Here is a 21,448-nt window from a genome sequence, read left to right on the forward strand (position 1 = left end):
CTAAAGGAAAGAGGATAAAGGTTTTATACTCTGGATTTCAACTTTTACTTAATTCCAAGTAGTTTTGTGTCTCATTTAATAAACACTAGCTTTAGAGTACCACATCTAGACATCTGTGTTTTCTCACTGGAACTTACAAGTATGAGGAATACACTAAGGTAAAATAGTTAAAAATTAGGGTAATAGGTTAAAATGCTAAATAGTGGTACAGAAGTGTGGCTAGGAAGCCAGACTCTGTCTCTAGTAGTGTTAAGAATAGAAGAGATGGGTGGAATTTGATTTGTTTAAATACGATTTAAGTAATATTAGAATTTTAATATAGCTCGAAATTCCCTGCTGAAGAACAGATTTCATGTTTATGATTACTCTCTGAAACATTGTAAGAAAATGTCTGTGTTCATACTTAAAACTTGGTGCAGGACACTTGTTTGTGGGTTTGCTTTGATGTTGGTGGTTTTGTTTTGTTTGGTGGGGGGATTCCTAATAGATTAGACCTTGTAGAATCTGTGCTCCTGTTTACATGATTACTATGTTTATTGACTTGGTTGCGTGAATTCTTCCGTTTTAGTAAGCACATTTAAATGATTATGAATTTTTTTCTGCAAATGTCTTTAATAAGTTTACTTGTCATTTATAACCTACTCAGCAGGAGTCATTACATGTCACAGGCCCCAGGACTAAAAAAAATTCAAAGAATGAGTCTTAAAATTCTTTCAGTAATAATTTTACACAATTACTGTAAATGGATTTTAATTTTCATACACTCAAAATGGACTAGTTTACATATGGTAGTGGAGCTTTATGTGTTTTTCATCATTGTAATTAGGAATATATTCAGATGCTAATGCCTCCACTGATCCAGAAATGGAACATGTTAAAGGATGAAGATAAAGATCTCTTCCCTTTACTTGAGGTATGCTAAGCTGGTAACATTTAGTTAATCTGTGTTTCATCAAAAAACACGTGTTCAAATCTAAAATGGGTATATGTGGTAAGTGTTAATTTACATTCTGAACCATTTCTGTTAAAATGCTGAATAAATATGTAACATGCCGTAACTTTAATTATGGTACATCTAAAATTTTCTGTTTTCACAGAAATACTGTGAAACAGAAAAAATGTAATGGATGTGTTATGCTTTTTTTTTTTTTTAAGTAGACAATGGATTGAATTGTGTATGTTTTCTAGCCTGCTCTACTTATTTGATAGTGAATTAGCTTGGAGATCTTTCCATATCAGCATATATATGTCCATCTCTATTTAACTATTTCTTTATATGGATATATAGCCATGTCATAATGGACATAAATTCTTTTATATATTATCTATTGTTAATACATACATATACTCATGTGAAGTAGCATTGGGACTCTGATGGGAGGGACTTCACTTTATACCTTTTCTGTCTAGTTTGAAGTTTTGTTTTCTTGTGTATTTAAATGCTTTTTTTAACCCCCCAAAATTTATATGCTCTTCAAATAACTGAATACATTCTCACATGTGGTAACTTAAACCTAGATGAATTGATATTGGTAGAGCCAGTTCAGTCATTCTTGTCCCCCTGTCATTTCAGGGGTCACCACTTCTGCCATGGATTGTCCCTAACCAGCAAAGTAAAAACTTCTGTGACAGAGCAATGGCTAATCCTGGGCCCAACAAAACAAGAATTATTATTATGACTAGATATATTTACTTCCAGGCAGGGGCTCAGAATGTGCCCAGTAAAGTCCACCCACAGTATTGACCAGGATGGGAGGATAAATAAATGTCTCTCTTACATTTGAGGAAAAAATAGGAATACAGAATACTTAAATCTTTTCCTGAAAGATAATGTTCATTAAAGAAACCTTTACATTTTTTTGAGGAAACCTCCCCTGACCAGCTAGTAAACTTAACAGCAATGAATGGCATCCAAAGGAGAGGTTTGAAAAGGTAAACCTGCTATGCTATAGACTAGTAGAACAGGCTCATAAGTGACCGGAATCTTATTGAGTACACTTTGAAGCGTTTATCATAATCTCAATTATACCTAGAAGTTTTACACATCTGCGTTATCCTTTTCTAGTGCCTATCTTCAGTTGCCACAGCCCTGCAGTCTGGCTTCCTTCCATACTGTGAACCTGTGTATCAGCGTTGTGTAAACCTAGTACAGAAGACTCTTGCACAAGCAATGGTATTTTTTAAAATTTTTCTCTCTCTCCCTTCTTGGCATCAAACATTTTTCTAAGGATAGGCATAATGTATACAAATTTTTTCAATAATTGATTCAAAGTAAGTTTTCAAAAACTTTTGTCTTAATTTCAGCTGAACAATGCTCAACCAGATCAGTATGAGGCTCCAGATAAAGATTTTATGATCGTGGCTCTTGACTTACTCAGTGGCCTGGCTGAAGGACTTGGAGGCAACATTGAGCAGCTAGTAGCCCGAAGTAACATTCTAACACTAATGTATCAGTGCATGCAGGTGAGACTTATTAAATTGAAATGAATTGAAACCTGGTTCTCTGTGTCACATTGGGGTTAATTTCTTCTTCTTTCTTGCAGGATAAAATGCCAGAGGTTCGACAGAGTTCCTTCGCCCTGTTAGGTGATCTGACAAAAGCTTGCTTTCAGCATGTTAAGCCTTGTATAGGTAAGAATATTTTCTATTGCTGTGATGTGAGGTTTTTTTGTGTTTTTTTTTTTGGCGGTACGTGGGCCTCTCACTGTTGTGGCATCTCCCATTGCAGAGCACAGGCTCCGGATGTGCAGGCCCAGCGGCCGTGGCTCACGAGCCCAGCCGCTCTGCGGCATGTGGGATCTTCCTGGACCGGGGCACGTACCCATGTCCCCTGCATCGGCAGGCGGACTCTCAACCACTGCGCCACCAGGGAAGCCCCTGTGATGTGATTTTTAACATTATTTTTCATCAGCTATGTTTTTCATTATTAAACTGAAATTCCATGAAATCCCAACATTTATAAGTGCACATTTTACTGGTTAGAGCTGCTCTGATTCAAGCAGGCAGGATGGGAACCCCTGTTCCTTGTTTTTTTGAATTCACCATCACTTCAGCAGCTCGTTAGGCATTCATGTGACTGGAGAGAAGTTGGAAAAGTATTACATGCCCACCTGTGAATCCTTGGTCCTATATGCTAGTTCATGGATACTTCTTGAATAGCCTCTCTTTTTTGGTAGAGGTACCCAGTAATAATAATAATCAGGTTTTCTCATGGTAAACCAGCATAATTTTTCAGGTACTATTAGGAAACTTCAAACAATTTTCTTAAAAGTAAATAATGATTTGTTTCTGTTGAAGTGGCATAGCATTTGTCTTAGCCTTTTGTGAAGATAAGGGATTCCTTGAATAATGTAACCTGATTAGCTCTCAGACCCATGGATTAAATGGGGTTTTGGTTATTTTCCCTTCATTTCTATATCCCATCATTTAATCTTAGTTTAAAGCAGTGATCTAAAATGGTTTTGTTGTTGTTGTTTTCATTTGATAAGGTGTGCTTTGGGGGAGGGCCCTCCAGTTTTTACTAAGATGTAATTGGCATATCATTGTATAAGTTTAAGATGTGCAATGTAATGATTTGATATATGTATGTATTGGGAAATGATTACCACAGTGTTTAATTATAACATCTATCACCTCACATAGTTAGAAATATTTTGTGTGTGTGTGGGGTGAGAACTTTTAAGATCTGCTCTTTTAGCAACTTTCAAATATACAACAGTATTGTTAACTATAGTTATAATGTGATATACTACATCCCCCAGAACCTAATTTATTTTAGAACTGGAAGATTGTACCTTTTGACCTTCAGCCAATTCCCAGTTATACTTTTCAATAATAACTGTCTTTCTGAACTTTGAATAATAACATTTTTTATGATGTATTAAAGTAAACCATCAAGTTAAGCCTAACTCCTCTAAATGAAAGTGTAATGAATTGTTTTATGGAAAGCTTGTTCTACAAATATTTTCCACCTGATTTAGTTTTTATGAGTTTAAACTTGTATGAAAGATTACATTTCTTTTTTTATTTTATGACTTTATAGATCATGTACCTTCTTCAGGAGGTACAGTGTTTCTAGTTGTCTCCCTGTTTTTAATGTTACCAACCATGATGATTATATTCCAGGTTAGTGTTTCTCAACTGGAGCGATTTGGCAATGTCTGGAGACATTTTAACACTGGGGGTGTGTTACTGGTGTCTAGTGGGTAGAGGCGAAGGATGTTGCAAAACATCCTACAACACATGAGACAGCCCCCCGCCACAATAAAATAATCTGACCCAGATTATCAGTATTGCTGAGATTGAGAAACTGTGAGATCGACTGGTTTATTAGGGGTTAAAAAATGATATTCTAATTCTTCGTTTAGTAGTGAGAATGCATATATAGAGACATTTCCCATATCAATAAATTATTGCCCTGAGGTACAAATCATATAGGAGAAGAGGCAGGATAATTACTTGATTCTTTCTCTTTATTTACCAGTTTTCAAAATAATAATTGATTTCCAGCATCTTCCATAGGTATCTATATTATGTTTCAGAGTTTAGTTTGTGTTTGTTAGAGTGTCAGTATGAGCTCATGATGCTCAAATTGTCCTACCGCTGGCAACAGGAGCTTTACCAACTTGGGTCCAGAGTCTTCTCTGGTATGAAAAAATAGTCCAGGCTTGTTTTGTACATTTCCTGCCCTTAGCCTGCGATGGGACATTTCTCTGATAGCCCTTTTTCCTTTTAAATGGAAGGTGATATTTAGAGACCACAATCTGAGCACTAGGATAAAAGTTACTGTAAAAGCCAAAATCATTGATTTAAATTTTTTTTCTGAGTGTGAAAAACCAGCTTTGAAGAAAGTTCTATTGTATCATGTTTTCCTCACTTTATTTTAAATTTTCTCAGTCTGATGACAAGAGAGATTACTCTGACCAGCTCTTTTTAATGATACTTAAAACCAAAACTTGGGCTTCCTGATACATTTCACATGAACGTTCAGTGGCCAGATATTGCTTCCTTCAGTTTCTTAAGATAATTATTACCAACAGCTTTTTTTTTTTTTAAAAGGCTGTTTCTTGCCTAGATTTCAGTTTCCATCTGGTAGATTTCCTTTAAAGCACAAAACACTGCTATTGAGAAGTTTACTACATAGTTTTTAAAAACTTTTTTTTTCTAGCTGATTTCATGCCAATATTGGGAACCAACCTAAATCCAGAGTTCATTTCAGTCTGCAATAATGCTACATGGGCAATTGGAGAAATCTCCATTCAAATGGGTAAGATTTTTTTCCCCTTTAAAAACATAAATTTTTGATAATTTAATATTTTATAATGAGCATTATATATATGAATATTATATCACAGTAAAGGGGGCAAAAATATTTTACATTGATATTTTAACAGTGAAATTTTTCTTTTTTGTTTTCTCTTTTGGGAATGATCTAGGTATAGAGATGCAGCCTTATATTCCTATGGTGTTGCACCAGCTTGTAGAAATCATTAACAGACCCAACACACCAAAGACGTTGTTAGAGAATACAGGTACCATATGACTGAACTGTTACGGTGAAGAGAAAATTATTTGCCTTTTAATTTTACATTAAGATGTGTAGAGAAACTAAAGCAAAGCTAGCTTTAGAAACCCAGCTTATTAATTAACAGCTAATTTGTATTCTCAGTAATGAAATGTACTGTTTTAGCTTCATTCCACAGCCACTTTTCAGAAACTTTCAAAAAAAAAAACCACTTTCTCCCCTGTTATAGTGTTTTAATACTCCCTAAAATGGGCCCCAACTAAAATAACTATTGAATGATATGAATTTTACTTTTACATTAATTCAGAGAATACCTGGCAGCTGGGGAGTAATTTTTTTTTTTTAATTTGTAAAAATGTAGCCAAAAATAGATTGCATTGTAGTGGCTAGTTCGTTAATAATGGCATATGTATTTTGTATTTTGTTGTATATTCTTCTTCAGATTGGGAACTTAAAGCAGTATCTTGTGGGATTTTTATTCAGGAGGCTTGTTTCTCTTTTGCATTTATAGAGAGCATGTTTATATTAAAGAGTACCTTCCATACTATAAAACACATTTCAGGGTGATTTCTTTCCACCCTCCCTGATTTTTTAAAATGTAAATTTTGTTTTCAATCAGGCACATCTTTTTCTTTATATACTAAGACAATTCCAGTAGTATATTCATAGTCAGTGAATGCCTTACCAATATACTGGACAAAGAAACAAATAAGTTTTTCTAAATAAAAATTTATCTTCAAAGGTATTTTAATTTTACATTTTTTAATTATAGAAAGTTTATTATATCCTAATGTGATAATTAATGTGATTATTGGTATGGAAGGAAATCTTTTAATTATGAAACAGTTATATGGCTGTTTGGCTGTATGGGTACTGTTTATATCATGAAGTGAATTAGATTTTCTTGCTGAAAAGTATAAAAAGCTATGTATAGGATGGTTATGAAATCTTGTCAGGTTTTTATCTCTTTAGAATGCAGTACCTATACATGACATTCAGATTTGGAACACTTGGCCATTATCAAATTACTGTTGAACCTTAAGAAACTTCCTATTTATTTTTAAATGTGAATGCATAACTGCAAATAAATGTTGAGTGTAATGTATATTAAAGTTTCTTGTGGGATATCAGGTGGTGAATTTGTTATAGTTCCTTGAACAAATTGGCTTTATATATAAGAATATATTCTAAGTATGAATCTACCCTAAGTAAATCAAAAGGTAGTTGATAATGCCCTTCAAGTTGATGGATTGAATTGATATGATTAAGAAACACACTTGGGATTCACTGTATTATTCTTATCACAAGTGACTGCAGAAAATGTTTCTTTTATTCCATCCCCAAAGGAGGGGGGTGGATAATTATTAAAATAAAATCATTGTTAGTGGGTAATATCTGTGTATTTTAGCAACTTAATTACCATTATCTTAATATTTCATAAAGCCAATTCCTTAGTACATGCAGTTACTTGCTTTTTTTCTAATTAGTATATCCTACACTGAACTTTTTCAATGGACCATCATCTGCTTTATCGCATGTTTCATTGGGTTGTTCATACTTGCCTGTTTAATGAGAATGTTGCATAGTTTGTGTCTTTTGAACATAGGTTTTCTTTCTCTTGCTTCATATGAATCTGCTGGATTTTAGTATTATCTGTGTAGTTTGCTTCAAGTAATCCTTAAACATTTTTCTTTACCCCCCCACCCTTTTTTTATGAAAGGTTAACCTGTAAGTTTTTGAGAGAACACCATTAAAGCACCTCATGGTTTGTTTTCTGTTTGTTTTTTTTTTTCCCGTTGTGTATAAATGTATTTATATGTAATGTACCTTTGAATTGCAGAATGCAGTTCTGAGTTGCACCTGTTTTTAACTCTTTGTAAATTTAAGGACTTAACTGAATTTTGATGGTGAATATATGTTTGATTAATTCCCACTTCAAATTTTTAAAAATAAAATATTAGCATGTAATCAGTATGTTTTATTATCTATTATCATGTGCTGTGCATTTTATAGCAAGGACAGAATATTTGTTCCTTTGGTCCACATGTCACATGTCATTACAGTGGACTGTCTAAATTTCCTTTTTGTCAAACAGGGTTTGAAATAAGTGGACTGTTTGAGTTGTTATCATCATCACCATCAGAGGTTTTTTTTTTGGAACGGGATTTGACATAGCACAGCAATTTTCCAATCCATTTATTCAGTATGTACCACAACACCTAAAATTTAATAGTTGATTTTGATATCAGGCAACAAATGGTCCACTGGCTTGTTTTGGAAATGCTGGCAAACAAACCAAAATTATACCAAAATTTTGATCAGATTCCTAGATAATTTTCAAAGAATGGAAATCACATAGAAAGCTACGTAAAGAAGTGAGAAAGCTTTTAACTGTTAACTTCTGAGAAATGTGTTTGAATAGACAATTCAGAAATGTAATAATTTACATTTACTAGTATTTCTTGGGGGAGAAAACCTAGATTTCATTGTTAAACTGAAATTTCAACTGGCTTTGAAGGAAGAATCTAAATCCATCTGTTTAATCGCTCATCGTTTTATTAACAGAATATCTTGACGATTGAGCGAGAAAAGCAGTTCATCACGGTTTTTGGTGTTCTCTCAATCTTTAAAGTTTTTTTAATTCCTTTTGTTTTCCTTTTTCCAAGAGTATGCCATATATGTTGCTGCCCCTTATTATAGGGGGTGGTAATAAACAGCACTGGTGAAATCTTATGTTTATTATCATACACAAATTCTGTTGGTTTCTGTTTCTGAGTTATTTGTTGTTTTTTCTTTATTTTTTCTCCTTCCCCCTCATTTGCTCATGTCTTGGTTGGCGTTTGGTGGTGTATAACCGTGATTGCGTTACCTTAGCAATAACAATTGGTCGTCTTGGTTACGTTTGTCCTCAAGAGGTGGCCCCCATGCTACAGCAGTTTATAAGACCCTGGTGTGTATTATTCAATCTTTTTTTTTAATTCATTTTTCTTCACTCTTTCTTTCTCTTTCTATCTCACTTTTAGATATATTTTCAGTTGGTTACAAAAATCACAATCCTTTATCATTGCCAACCATGTGACTAATCTTGTCCTATCAGGTTTGTGAGGTTTTTCAGTAGCATCGTCATGTATATTTATTTTATGTTGTGGCTAACGACTAATTGATGCATGGGATAAGATTGTCACATGCTTGCTGTGTTAAAAAGCTTGATTATACATAAAAAGCATTTAAATATCCACCAGTAAAATAAAGATGCATGCAAATTCTATAAATTTAGGTTTTTGCATTGTTTCTTTTTTAGAATTAATTTGAAAACTTGGATTGCATTAAGAAATACATGTTTAAATTTGTTATGTATAAAAATCTTATTTGCTTGTTAATGTAAAAATTAAACATCTACATCATAAGTTGTATAATAATAGTTTCTACTGTGGCAGTATATCCTATGTTCTGCTTCTTTCGATTGACAGTCTTTCAATTCAAGACATTTTTAGTAGTGTTTAATGGAATACAAGTCATAATACAGTTTTAAAAATGGGTAATTTACTCTTGGATCAAGCTCATTAATAGTTTAAATGGGAAATTAAAATCAGTTGTTATTATTTAGATGCAATTTATTAGTAAGAATTGTGAATTTCAAGGTTTTCACTATATTGAGATTAGATGGGCCCAACATAATATAGTAAGTGTGAGAGACTTAAGCTTTATGAAAATTCTTTGAATATAAACATTATCTCTACTCTGGTGCTTATTCCATTAAATACTGTCCATTAGTATTGTAGTTGAACCTGCTTTTTACTTAAATGCTAAACTCAATTCTATAATTTAATAGGTGCACCTCTCTGAGAAACATAAGGGACAATGAGGAAAAGGATTCAGCATTTCGTGGGATTTGTACCATGATCAGTGTGAATCCCAGTGGAGTAATCCAAGTAAGATGTTCAAAAGGATTTAACTTTTAATGTTCTGAATTATGAAACTTTAAAGTTTAAACTATAATTATTAAAAATATTACCTATTTTTACTGAAGATACTGAAACAAATTATGTTTTAAATGTGTATTTCCTAACATCTTGAAATGATGATGCCTATTTTTATTTTCTAAATGTTTTTTTGGTCCTGACATATAATAACAGCAGATTGGGAGAATAAAAGTTATATTCTTGACTTGAATTAAGCCAAAGCTTCTTTCATTCACATTCAAACGTCATTTATTTACTTTGTAAATGCTTCCTAAAACTGTGAATATCAATTTGCTGAGTTTGAGGCTCTCTACACTTCAGAGGGTGATCAAATAGTAGGATACTCTTTCTGTTACTTAGATCAGAAACTCGGTAGTGAATAAAATAGAATACTGAATCAACCATTGAAACTGCTTTAACTTTTGAGAGTTTATGATTTAGTGATTTATTCATCCTTAATTTCATTTCTTACGCTATTTCATACTATATTTAGATGTCTTTAGCCTTTAAAAAATTATTTGGCAGCAGTACTAAACGTGAATCTGATCAAACCTCTGGATCCAGCTGATACACAAAGCATCAAAGGATGTGTTGATTTACACCATATGTATGAAATCAACAAAATACAGGCTGTGGGGCTATAGGTTAAATGTCCCAGGTTCCTCAACAGATAAATTGTAAGGAAAAGAAAGTATGGGAGGGGTTTTCCAGAAAATAAACTTTCACTTTCAAGGGATAGGTGCTTTGAACATTTTTTAACTGAGACCTTTTGATACTTCCTATCTTACGTTGATTACTGTGTTGTTTGTTAATTCAGGTTTAGAAACATTGTGAAATACCAGCTTATAAAATTGAAAATTGATGTAGGTGATAGGCATTGAAAACATATGAAGTAGAACTGGAAAAAAATCTTTTGGCTCATTTTAGATTTGTATAACATTAATAACTTACTATTAAAACAAGCCATTACTGTCTTAAAAGATGGTCCCTAGTTGCAAAATAACCTCCTGGCATTGAGTTTCCGGGTTTTTTCCAATACTTAAGAACTTTGTGTCCCCTTTAATACGTTTTAGAGGTATCTGATGTGGTATATACCATATTAAGAAGGAGCATTTTCATACAGCGGTTTTTTTTTTGTTATTGTTGTTTTTCCTTTTGCATTAACATTTAAGACAGTGACAGTAACACGTGTGGTCATGAAATCGCTACTAAAAAGTTGGTATAAATTTCTACTTTTCACATACTTTATTTGGGTGTGGTTAAAAGAAAATGTATGAAGTTTTATTTATGTTTAAATTTTTAATCACAAATTCTACATGTATATATAATTTAAATTTTTAACATCAGACTTTGATATTCAGAAGACACAGGAATCATAATTTGAATAAACCATAAACTTTGGGCACGTGGTATTTTATTTGCTTAATATGTGTTTTATGCACATATTTTAGTATTAGTGAGTTTTTTTGAAATTAATGAGGTTTTCTGAATTTAATAGTAAAATTTAAAGTAGTTGTACATCAGCAGTATCTTGTATGTTGTATGTTGAACTGTTGTTTCAGTAAGATAGTCGAACTTGAAAAATATTTAAATGAAGTATTTCAAGCATATACCTGTCATCACCTTGTTCTTTTAGTCAGAATAACGTGATTATCTTTTAAATAATAGTCTGAGCATTGGGGGTTTTTTTTGTTTGTTTGAGTTGGGTTGGGCTGGGTGCTGTTTGTAACTACATAATTTTTCTTCTAACTTATCATTTCATTTACATTTCTATCTGGAGGTGGATCTTGAAATTTAGATCTATAAATTCCTATGCTTTAATTCAAACTTGTTTGGTATATACTTAACTAGCTTTGAATTATTTCTAGGCCAATCAGAACTGTAAAATTATTGAATTTATATAATTCCATAAATGAAGATTTTTTAAACTGGTGCTTATTTGATGCTTTCAGTCCTTGCTGATGCTACACATTTACTAAAGACTGGGGTTTTGTAATGTAAAATTAAATATTGGGTTGGCCAAAAAGTTCATTTGGGTTTTCCTGTAGCACTAAATTCCAGTATAAACTGAATAAGTTAGAGGTTCCTTGATGGTAGAGTAACAGGGACAACCATTAAGAAATTACTTTAATTCCTTATTATAGCTGTTTTAAAAAGTTGTTTTTTTTTTTTACCTAGGATTCTGTTGATATATATTCTGAAGTTTACATGTAGCTTTTGTTGTGTTTGACAAATACAGTATCAATTGAAGATGTATTTCTTGCTTGTTATAGGATTTTATATTTTTTTGTGATGCTGTTGCCTCATGGATTAATCCAAAAGATGATCTGCGAGACATGTTCTGTAAGGTAACTAAAAAGTCTTTATGATGCACATCATGTGACTGTTACTTAGTTGGGAAATTTAAATTATGTTTTTATTTCATATGAAACTTAGACTCTTCAAATCAGTACTGGTAGACTATATAACCTTTGTTCTTGGTAATAAAGAAGTTGACTTGATCTTTTCTTAATATACAGTAGTGACTTTGTATCAATAGAGCATGTATTTTAAAAATATTTTCTCAAGCAGTACCACTGATTCATGAAGTCCTGTTATCCCACCTATGCAAAATAGCATGTATTTTCAAAGATGGCTGACTAAGATTGGAGTATAATATAATCTATTGAACAAAGTAAATCTAACTGGTCACAGCAAGGATTAAACCTGTGTGTTTGTTTTAGTAATGCCCCTTGTGGTTAACTCCAGTCAGCCCTCAGCCATAACAAAATAAGAAATAAAATGCTGCTACACATTTGAATTACCTAATATTAAAATTAGTGAACTATATAGTTGCAACTATGAACCCCCAAAGCTTTGTATATTTTCAATTTGAATAAACTTAATAAGGCATAAAATTTTTAATCCCTTGGGTGAATGCTATACCTTTTTGCTTGCTTTTCATTACTACTATGTCAGATTGCTTAGAGTACTTCTGTTACTAGGACACTTGCTGAATTCTAACCTTCTCAAAGCAAAGTGCCGCATATTCTATGAGGTGATTTTAGGCAAGACATGGAAAGGTGTAGAATTCAACGAAGTTTGAGAATAACTACTTTAATAGGGGTAAAATTTTAGAATAATAAAATCAGTAGTGTTTGATTTCAGAAGCTACGCAGATATGAGAGTTTCTCTTTTGTTATTGATAATGATTTTTTACTTTTTTGCAGATCCTTCATGGATTTAAAAATCAAGTTGGGGATGAAAATTGGAGGCGTTTCTCTGACCAGTTTCCGCTTCCCTTAAAAGAGCGTCTTGCAGCTTTTTATGGTGTTTAACGTCATACACTTAAGCTGCAGTCCCATAATTAGGGGTAAGTTGTAAGAAATTTGGAATTTTCCAGGATGAAGAAACTTAAGTTAGGACTTCAGTCTAAAACTACTGAATAGAATAAAAGCTATTTGTTTTCCACAGAGGTTGAGTAAAACAGTATCATGTTATATTTGACTTAAAATTACTTACATGAAGGCTGGAGACTGATTGATTGATGAGCCAGCAAGCAAGATAAAATACATGGTTCCACTTTGAATCCTAGGTAGAAGGAAATCCAAGGTGATGTACTAGTTGGATTACCATTTCTTCAACCAATCCTTTTTTTAATTTTTGCCCTTTAAGAGGTCACTGACATTCACTGTGACAGGGTAGAGATTCATTTTTAAAGCATGAATTTATAGTTTCTTATATATCAAGGACTTCCTATGTTGTGAGCTTTAGGGAAAACCCAAGTAGAATTGGAACTGGATTTGGTCTCAGTAAATAGGAATATTTAATATTTATTCTTCATATTTTATTGAGCACCTTCCTCGTTCCCAGCACGGTGTTTTTAAAAGATCACTGGAAGATTCTTTTTTGGTTTGGGGTGGTAGAGGGGTAAGTCCACCTGCACTCTTGTCTTTGAGTTTTTCTGACTTAAGTCAAACTAACAGTTCTGGTCTTTTAGCCTTAGTTTCCTCATTAGGTTATTTTGAGGATTAAATACGATTCTATATGTGGTGCCAGGACTTCGTATATTGCCTAATACACTAAGTTGGCTCAATAAATATCAGTAATATGGGTTAGTACAGTGAGCCAGGACGCACTTCATTAGTTTTTGAACATGAACTGAGACCTGTTCAACTGGAGGGTCAGAGAGTGTACTCAGTGTGTGTTGAGAAGGCATAAAGTTACTTGAATTACCTTGTATGTTGGAGTTTCTGTTTGCATGCTTCCTTCTTTACTCTGAGCTAGATTTTAAACCTGGAAAGATTTCAACATCTAAGTTGACTAGCCTAAAAGGGCAGTAGAAATGGGCCTGCAGCCTCTGGAATATCTCAGAGCCCTTTGTGTGTGTTGTCCCACAGTGGTCTTGAGTCCTTATGGCTGTCTTGTGGCTTTAGCATTTTAGAGAAGTGCTTGATTCACTTTACGTTAAATCATGAGAATGCAATAGATGAGAAATAACTTTTAGCATCAAGGGCTAAATTATTCAACAGTGAGCTGAGTCTTGAGCACTTTCGGGTTAATAAATCTGATTAATAAACCCTATGTGGTCTGTGTCATTTCACCAGTTATGAATTAACTGTGGTGACCTTCATAAATGTCCAAAGTTTCGCAGGAGTAGTTAAAAGTTTTGTTGTGAAAGGACAACTATCAGGTACTAGTTACAGTCTCCCAGTAATCTACCTTTATTTCTTAATCTTCTCGTAATTAAAACTGTGCTAGCATTGAAAAAGTCTTTATCAGGAAAATCAAGAGGCCTGAGAGTATAGGACATGACTGAGTAAAATAAGTCACGTTCTTTCTTTTTGCTTCACATTGGGAATACTGGCCAAAATGATAATGTTTTAATTCTCACTAAGGAAAGTGATTGTCCTAAAGAAAGTGCTAACTTAATTTTGAAGAAAGCAAGGCCACTTGTTATATAAGAAATAATCAGCTCCCATCGGGACCCATTGTGTGAATGAGGATAGGTAATTAGACTGATGGCAATCTACAAGGCATATTTCATCTATATTTCATCTGTATAAAGCGCTGCACACCTCTCTGTGCATGTCCCCAGCTTGGCGTCACTTTTCGTATCTGATGCAGGTGACAGTTGAGAGCTGCAGGAGAAGGGAGCAACCTGGTTCTCATTGACAAGTGTGATCATAGGCAATTTGTACAGTTTCTCATTTTCTTTAGGTAGAGATGGCATTGCTACTTGATTAATTTTGTGTTTCACTGGCTTTAAAAGAAAAACAGTTTTACGTATAAAATTGTTTTTGTTTTCTTACAGGTCCTTCAGTCTTGGAGACTATGAGGGAGCCTCTGCACCCAGGGAAAATGTTACCCTTTACAGGGGGGAAGGGTAAACCAGTAGGGAATACAGTACAATCCCAACCCTACTGGGAGGGGCGGGAGGGAGGTGTTGCCGTCACTGTATTAAGTCGCTGTTGGGAAACGTTTTAACATCTGGAGCCTTTGTGGGTGGAAATCTGTCTCCAATTACAACTCTGCACTGGATGTGAAGAAGCAAAAAAAAAAAAAAAAGAAAAAGCTATTCAATCTACTCACAAAACAGTACATTCTGGAATATTATGGGGAATTGTACCAAAACAAGAACCATATAAATGATGCATAGGGATGAGAAAGAGGAAAAATTCTATAGCGCACAATAAAGGAAACCTAAGAATGAGGATTAGAAGACAGTAAGTTTTGAGGGTTTTTTTTTTTTTTATTATTTAAAGGTTTTTATAAAATTTCCCACATTGATGGGGACTTGTTTTTGCATGCTGATGAAGAACTACACAAATGAAAGCTAATAAGAGTTAAAATCAGCTTGCCTACCCATAATAGTAGAAGCAGGTTCTTGGAAGTTACAATTTAAGGTACCCCAAAAAGTTGGAAATAAAACAAAACAAATATAAACAATGAAGCACCCTGTGAAATGCCAAATGAGTCACTCCTTTTACCTTTGTGGGGTGGGCAGGGAGGGAGGAATAAATGGGGTTGGACATATCAAACTAAAGATTGACATCTTGATTTTGCATTAAGACATTAATGTAGTGGATATAATTTGATGGTTGTACTTCATTAGATTTAATTTCTAGGCCAAGATGTTATTTTTAAAGTGCAGTTTAAGGTTCAGGCATGCATTCTGGCTCATAGTGATTGAAAGTACTTTAAATTAGTGGGAGAGTAGCATGCTTGCATCACATAGAGTGAGATTGGTATTCAGTTACCTCTGTTGCGCCAGTTTGTGTTGCAGTTTACCAGTTCAATATAGCCCTGCATTTAAAATTCCTTTTTAAGATTTGTGGATTTTATTTTTATTAAGAATATAGATATAAAGTACTGTAGTTTACAGCTAGGCCTTGAAATATCTTTTTTAGGATCTGTTAGGAATAAGATTGATATTGTATTGTGTGTAACCTGCACAATGTGGAAAGCTGATATACCTGTGCAAAATCTTTGCCTCTGTGCTGTCAGTGTGATGTGCTTTCTGCATGGTTATATACTACTAGTGATTTTATCAAAACTTCTAAAACTTAAATTACATGGTAAAGGATCTGTAAGAGGCTGCATAAATGTTAGTTGGCACATAAAGACAATTGTAGAAGTTGAAGACATGATTGCTATATTTCAATGTTTATTCCCACTCAACATATTGCCTTCTAAGCTTTCTTTTTTTGTTCAAAGCATGATCTTAAAGATATGTTTAAGTTAATGGATGTAATGCAGGGTTCCTACACTGTATTGGCGCATGTTGGTGGCCCTCTGTGCCCTAGATATATGCACACAGGGTGCAAGTAAAAAGCTACAGAGTGAAAGTTGGTTTGGATCCTCTTCATTTCATTTGTTTAGCTTTTCTGTTATTTTTCTCTACTTACATGTATTCCTGTGAATAAATCCTTGTTAAGTTAACCCTTTACTTTTCCTTCCATGTGTATTTTCTTATATACTGTGAATGTGAAAACCTAACTGGTACACTTGATCTTGTGTCCATATGAAAGTGCAAGTCTTTATTAATTTGGATTGCCTGAACAGTGTATCCCATGATGATGAAGGAAAATGGAGAGATTTTTCTTTTTAACTCTGCTGGTCAGAGATGAAGCCACACCTTTCCATTTTTCAATGCTGCATATTTAATCTGCAACAGAAATGTTAAGCCATAACAACCTTTTTATATTTTAGTTCGTCACCTTCGCATTGCAGAATAAATACTGAATAACCGTTTTTGTAAGCAGTTGCTCCTCTTTGCATGGTTCTGTTCCTCTAAAGGTGTTGAATGATACAGCCATTGCACTGAAGTTTGAGCTGTATGTGTGTGAATTTATAAATACCATTTCAAAAAATTTCAGATGCATGGTAGCATGCAGAAAGGTTTTTGTTGTGTGTGTGTGTGTTTTTTTTTTTAACATGTTCTTTCACCTTCTTTCCTCTACTTTGGCTTTGCAAATTTCAGTCTGTAGAGCCTGAAATTAAATCATATTTTTACTGTACAGTTTTTTTAAAATTGTAAGTTGGATCCAAAGGGTATGTAGCATTTTGCTTTCTAGTACCATTGCCTCACTGGGAGCTCAAAATTTGCTTCCTAGTTAGTCTTTAAAACCTGATTACGGTGGCTGTTTTATCCTTAAATTCTAGTGATATACTGTAGTTTTCCAAAACATTTTAGAATTTAATATGGGAGATATTTTAATATTCTGGAATAAGTAGTAAACATTTTAAATTGAAAGAAATTTAAATTCAGAATTCTCCTGGACACTTTAAAATGAACGTACAAAAACAACCTTCAGTAAAATTATCTGGACCTGTGATTGCCAATTCTCTATTGACTGAAAAGCATTGTTGTTACCTATTGGATTGAAAAATTAATTTCTAATTAAGCAGATATGTAACATAAGAATGTGCCCTTTTGTAGTCACTTAACGTGTTTTTAAATTAAAAGGAAATATAATTTTAAAATGCAAAATATAAATAAATATGACTGACAGCCTGAGATGGGGTTGGGTTTTTGGGGGGTTTTTTCCCCCTTGAGGTTATAGTTTCTTCCTAATTATATTTCAGATACATAGTATAACATAGGAATTTGCAGAAGCCATTTAAGTTATCTTTTGAGGTAAGCTCTGATTTAGCATTCTGATAAAACTTAATACATCATGGGATATATATATAAAGCAACTTAATTCTTGTGGTGTAGTCTTAGTAGTTTTGAATGTTGACTGAATGTCTATGAAATTGTGAGTTTGTCTTTGTTACATTCCAGTGTTTCTGCCTCTTGGCATGCTTAAAAGCACGGCTTACTTCATCTGCTCCTTACACACTAAAGTGCTGTTAGTGTGCTCAACTACAGAAATAGCCGCTGCTAAGTGATGTAGATTTTCTACTTGAATATTTTTATGTTGTAGGAACCTCAGGAGGTCAGTGTTTACTGTTTTATATATGCCTTCTTTTTCCTGTTTGAGCTTCTCTCTTTGAAGGATTCTAACAGAACAAAAGCTGCTGATCAACCTAAGTTGGAAACAGAAAGTGTATTTAATATAATTTAAATGCATGTTTAGCAGTTCCGTGTTACAGTCCATTAGTAAGTGAACTTAGTGCCACAGATATTCATTTATTCAGGAAAGAATTTTGCTTTTTGTATTGTCTAATCTCTTTAATAACTTCATACTGTGTAAAAAAGAAATCACTTTTTTATATTTTTTGGTTGGTTATTTTCCAAATAATCAACATGTAAATAATCTTTAAGAGCCAGTTCTGATGCTTTACATTATACTGCTACTTGATTTTGTTATGTAGGTTGGATTTCAGAAGAATAGATTTTAAAACACTTAACCAAGCCATTACATCTTAAAAACAAAATAAGTAGCATACATTTTGTAATTAACATATTGATAAACACTGTGATTTTTTTTGTTAAGACTTTTTCATTGACCTGAATTGCTTAAATTGCATATATTGTAAAATAGGATCAGATGTATATTTTAAAATAATTTCAACTGACTTTCCTCTATTGAAATGCTTTGTCTACTCAGTTATTAAATATTCAGATACAAGTTTTATCTCAGGTGAATACTCTTGTATCCTTCTTGCTTTGGTGACATATGCTTATAAAGAGTCATCAGACTTACAGTCTTTGTTTTTTTAGTGTATTTCATGAAGAATCTTTCCATTTAGTCTGATTTTCCAATCCTTAATTCTTGCAGACTGTGGTGGTATAAGTCCTTCCTGGCGAGAATTCAATTTGGTTCTCCTTTTCTCCAAACTCTAAGATAGGAAAGTGGAAATTTTTTCTGTCATATATTAAATTACCCTGCATACCTGAAATGCCAGAATTAAACTATGTCTTAAACCTTTTCGTCTAAATTTAATTTAAATCCTTTGCCATAAAGAAAAAAGTGGGATTTTTTGCTTCATATAGTTGACCTATATTATTCATATTGAATGTATTAACAGATAACGGTGCAAAAACATTCTTCCCAAGAGAAGAGTGTATCGTGCATAACTGCAATTTAAGTCCTTCCTTTAGTAGTACTTTACACACAGCTTTGCTTATTGAATTATTTTTGCGAGTAATACAGGGGGGAAAACATTTAACTGTTGCTACTAGTACTGTTACTGAAATGTAGGCATTGAAATCTTGATGAAAACTGTGGTCTTCAGATTAAGGGCCTAAAATCTAGATTAAAAATCAGATCAATAAAGAGCTGTGTAACAATATTATCTAGTAATAATACCATGCAAGAGCATTGTATACCTACTTAGTACCTAGTCATACTGTATTAAATATGGAGATATTTCTAATGCCTCTTAAAAATTCAATTTTACGTGAAAGTTTCATTCACTTGTACACTTTCCAGGTGACTTGTGACTAATTTTTTCAGTCTTATATAGATCTTCCCCCATTGGTATTATATGTAGAGGATTCTTTATCTTTATGCCTAATTATATGCTGATTAATTTTAAGGTATACATTTAAATTATAGCAACTGTTTATTGTGATTTGTATCCCAGAATGTATTGTTTTTATTTTTTTTTAATGTATGCATGATTTTGAGGGAAGTTAAAATGATTATTTTTTTCACCTCTTGTACATTTTAAAGTCAAACCAAATCTATATGCCAAGCATTATATCACTAATTAGGAAAATAGGATTTTCCCGTTTATTACAATTTTTGTTCATCTACTATAGAATCCCCTTAACTATGGCTTGGTATTATTCACAGTTAGCTATTTTGCAAGTTCAGTTATCTTCCTAAAAGCTTACTGTAACATGGTTAGCCTATAAGGCAGTGTTGGTTCCCTCCTAATACCAGCCTCATAAAGGGGTTCTGCTGTACTTTCCCCATATTGCTTCATTGTTGTTTTTCCTCTGTGGATATATAACCAAATTAAGATTGGATGAATTTTATGGAGATAATAATAAGGCAATACTGTGTAAGTAATTTTGCTTAATAGATTATCATCTGTGAGAAGAGATGTTTAAACGTGGTTGATGACTTCACTTCATATTATAAAACAGTTTTACACTTAATATTCATGTTAATATTGGGTGCAATAATTTAGTAGTTTTAGCTTTAGTTATAAATAACTGGATCTTTCTGCTGACAACTTAGGTTGTATGAGTTATGCTTAAAAGCTTTAAATCTGATGTTTCCTGTACCTGCCACACTATGTTAGAATGTGTCCTTCAAACATATCCTCCTGCAACTTCTCAAACTGTACTAAATTGATATTTCTTGAAGTCAAACTCTGTGCTAACAGATCTTCATTTTAAATAGAATACGGTTTTAATTTTTGATAAGCTGCTGAATTTTAAAGAGAGTTTTTTGGGGCCACCAAATATTTTGGATCATGCAGAGAATATATATTGTACTGTAGTAATTTTGTATTTACATTTGTATGATGTGACATAATAGATGTGAATGTTAATCACTGCTTGACTATGTTAATAAAGTTGTTTAACTATAGATGTTTCACTCTGATTTTTAATGGAAGGAAATGAGCTTTCTTCCCCCCTGTTCCCCCATCCCATTTTGGGTCCAGATAGGTCGTCTTGTTGTCTTGTTCTTCATTTTGTTTTATTGTTTGTTTGTTTTGAGAGGGTTTTTTAGCTTACACTTTAGTGCACTCTTGTTTGACATCATCTGTTTTTTTTAATTGAGTATTTTCTTAGTTGTATAGTGTAGTAAAAAAAAAAACCTGTTTTCCCCACATTTTAATCCTGTTATGTATTTCTAAACAGTTGATTCTAGGTTCAGCTTCTGGTGAGAGAAAAAAGATACTGCTCTGCAAAAAAAGGAGTTAAAACTAAGTGAAGTCATGAATAAAACATTGAAAGGGTAGATTGCATGAATGTGTATGAACCTGTGGCCTATTAAGGCTTTCTGGTCATCCTTCAAAAAAATAAGACTTGTAATTTTGGAAATATTTACAAAAGTAGTAGTTTCCTCTTCAGGTTGTAATCCATTATTATAGTTGCATGTTACTAATTAAAATTAAATGTATTAATATATTTCAGAGGAAGTGTGTGCAGAACTGTCAAGTACTCTTTTTTTGGGGGGTGGGGGATTTACAACAAGGAAAGTGCCTGAGATTAGATTAGTGCAACCCAGAAAACTTTCAAGGGAAATGAGACTTGGGGCTTTTTTCCCTTTCGTTACCTGCACATGAGAACATTTGGGATACCTCACTTGGGTTGGAGAGGAGGGGGAAAATGACACCTGAGTATCATGTTCTGAAGCACGTCATCAAGAAATAGTTTAAGATTCCAGGGTTTAGGATCTAGGTTGTGGAAGAAGATAATCAAAACCAGCCTAATCATTAGTTATTCATGATTCTGATTTGCTGCAGCAATCTTAGAATGTGCCTGTAGCTAAAAATCTTCTGTAAGTCTTTAACATTTTAATGAAAGTACAGACTTTTAAGATGTTTTCACTTTATACCTATTTTTGAACAGACT

At 33.2% G+C, this 21,448-nt stretch overlaps 1 protein-coding gene across 1 annotated transcript in view; it reads left to right on the forward strand.

Annotated features, from left to right (window-relative positions):
- TNPO1 (transportin 1) overlaps positions 1–16,414 on the forward strand; it is an 85,897-nt gene extending 69,483 nt beyond the window's left edge. Inside the window, exons 15-25 of the mRNA XM_060146314.1 lie at positions 827–913; positions 2,066–2,173; positions 2,305–2,463; positions 2,544–2,631; positions 5,168–5,266; positions 5,436–5,531; positions 8,399–8,474; positions 9,357–9,456; positions 11,760–11,834; positions 12,696–12,838; positions 14,780–16,414. Coding sequence (XP_060002297.1) covers positions 827–913; positions 2,066–2,173; positions 2,305–2,463; positions 2,544–2,631; positions 5,168–5,266; positions 5,436–5,531; positions 8,399–8,474; positions 9,357–9,456; positions 11,760–11,834; positions 12,696–12,803 — 996 coding nt within the window. The 3' untranslated portion in view covers positions 12,804–12,838; positions 14,780–16,414. The remainder of the gene's footprint in view (positions 1–826; positions 914–2,065; positions 2,174–2,304; positions 2,464–2,543; positions 2,632–5,167; positions 5,267–5,435; positions 5,532–8,398; positions 8,475–9,356; positions 9,457–11,759; positions 11,835–12,695; positions 12,839–14,779) is intronic.
- The last annotated feature ends 5,034 nt before the right edge of the window (positions 16,415–21,448 follow it).

This window comes from Lagenorhynchus albirostris, chromosome 3 (assembly GCF_949774975.1).
Source record: "Lagenorhynchus albirostris chromosome 3, mLagAlb1.1, whole genome shotgun sequence".
In the NCBI taxonomy this organism is placed as follows: Eukaryota; Metazoa; Chordata; class Mammalia; order Artiodactyla; family Delphinidae; genus Lagenorhynchus; species Lagenorhynchus albirostris.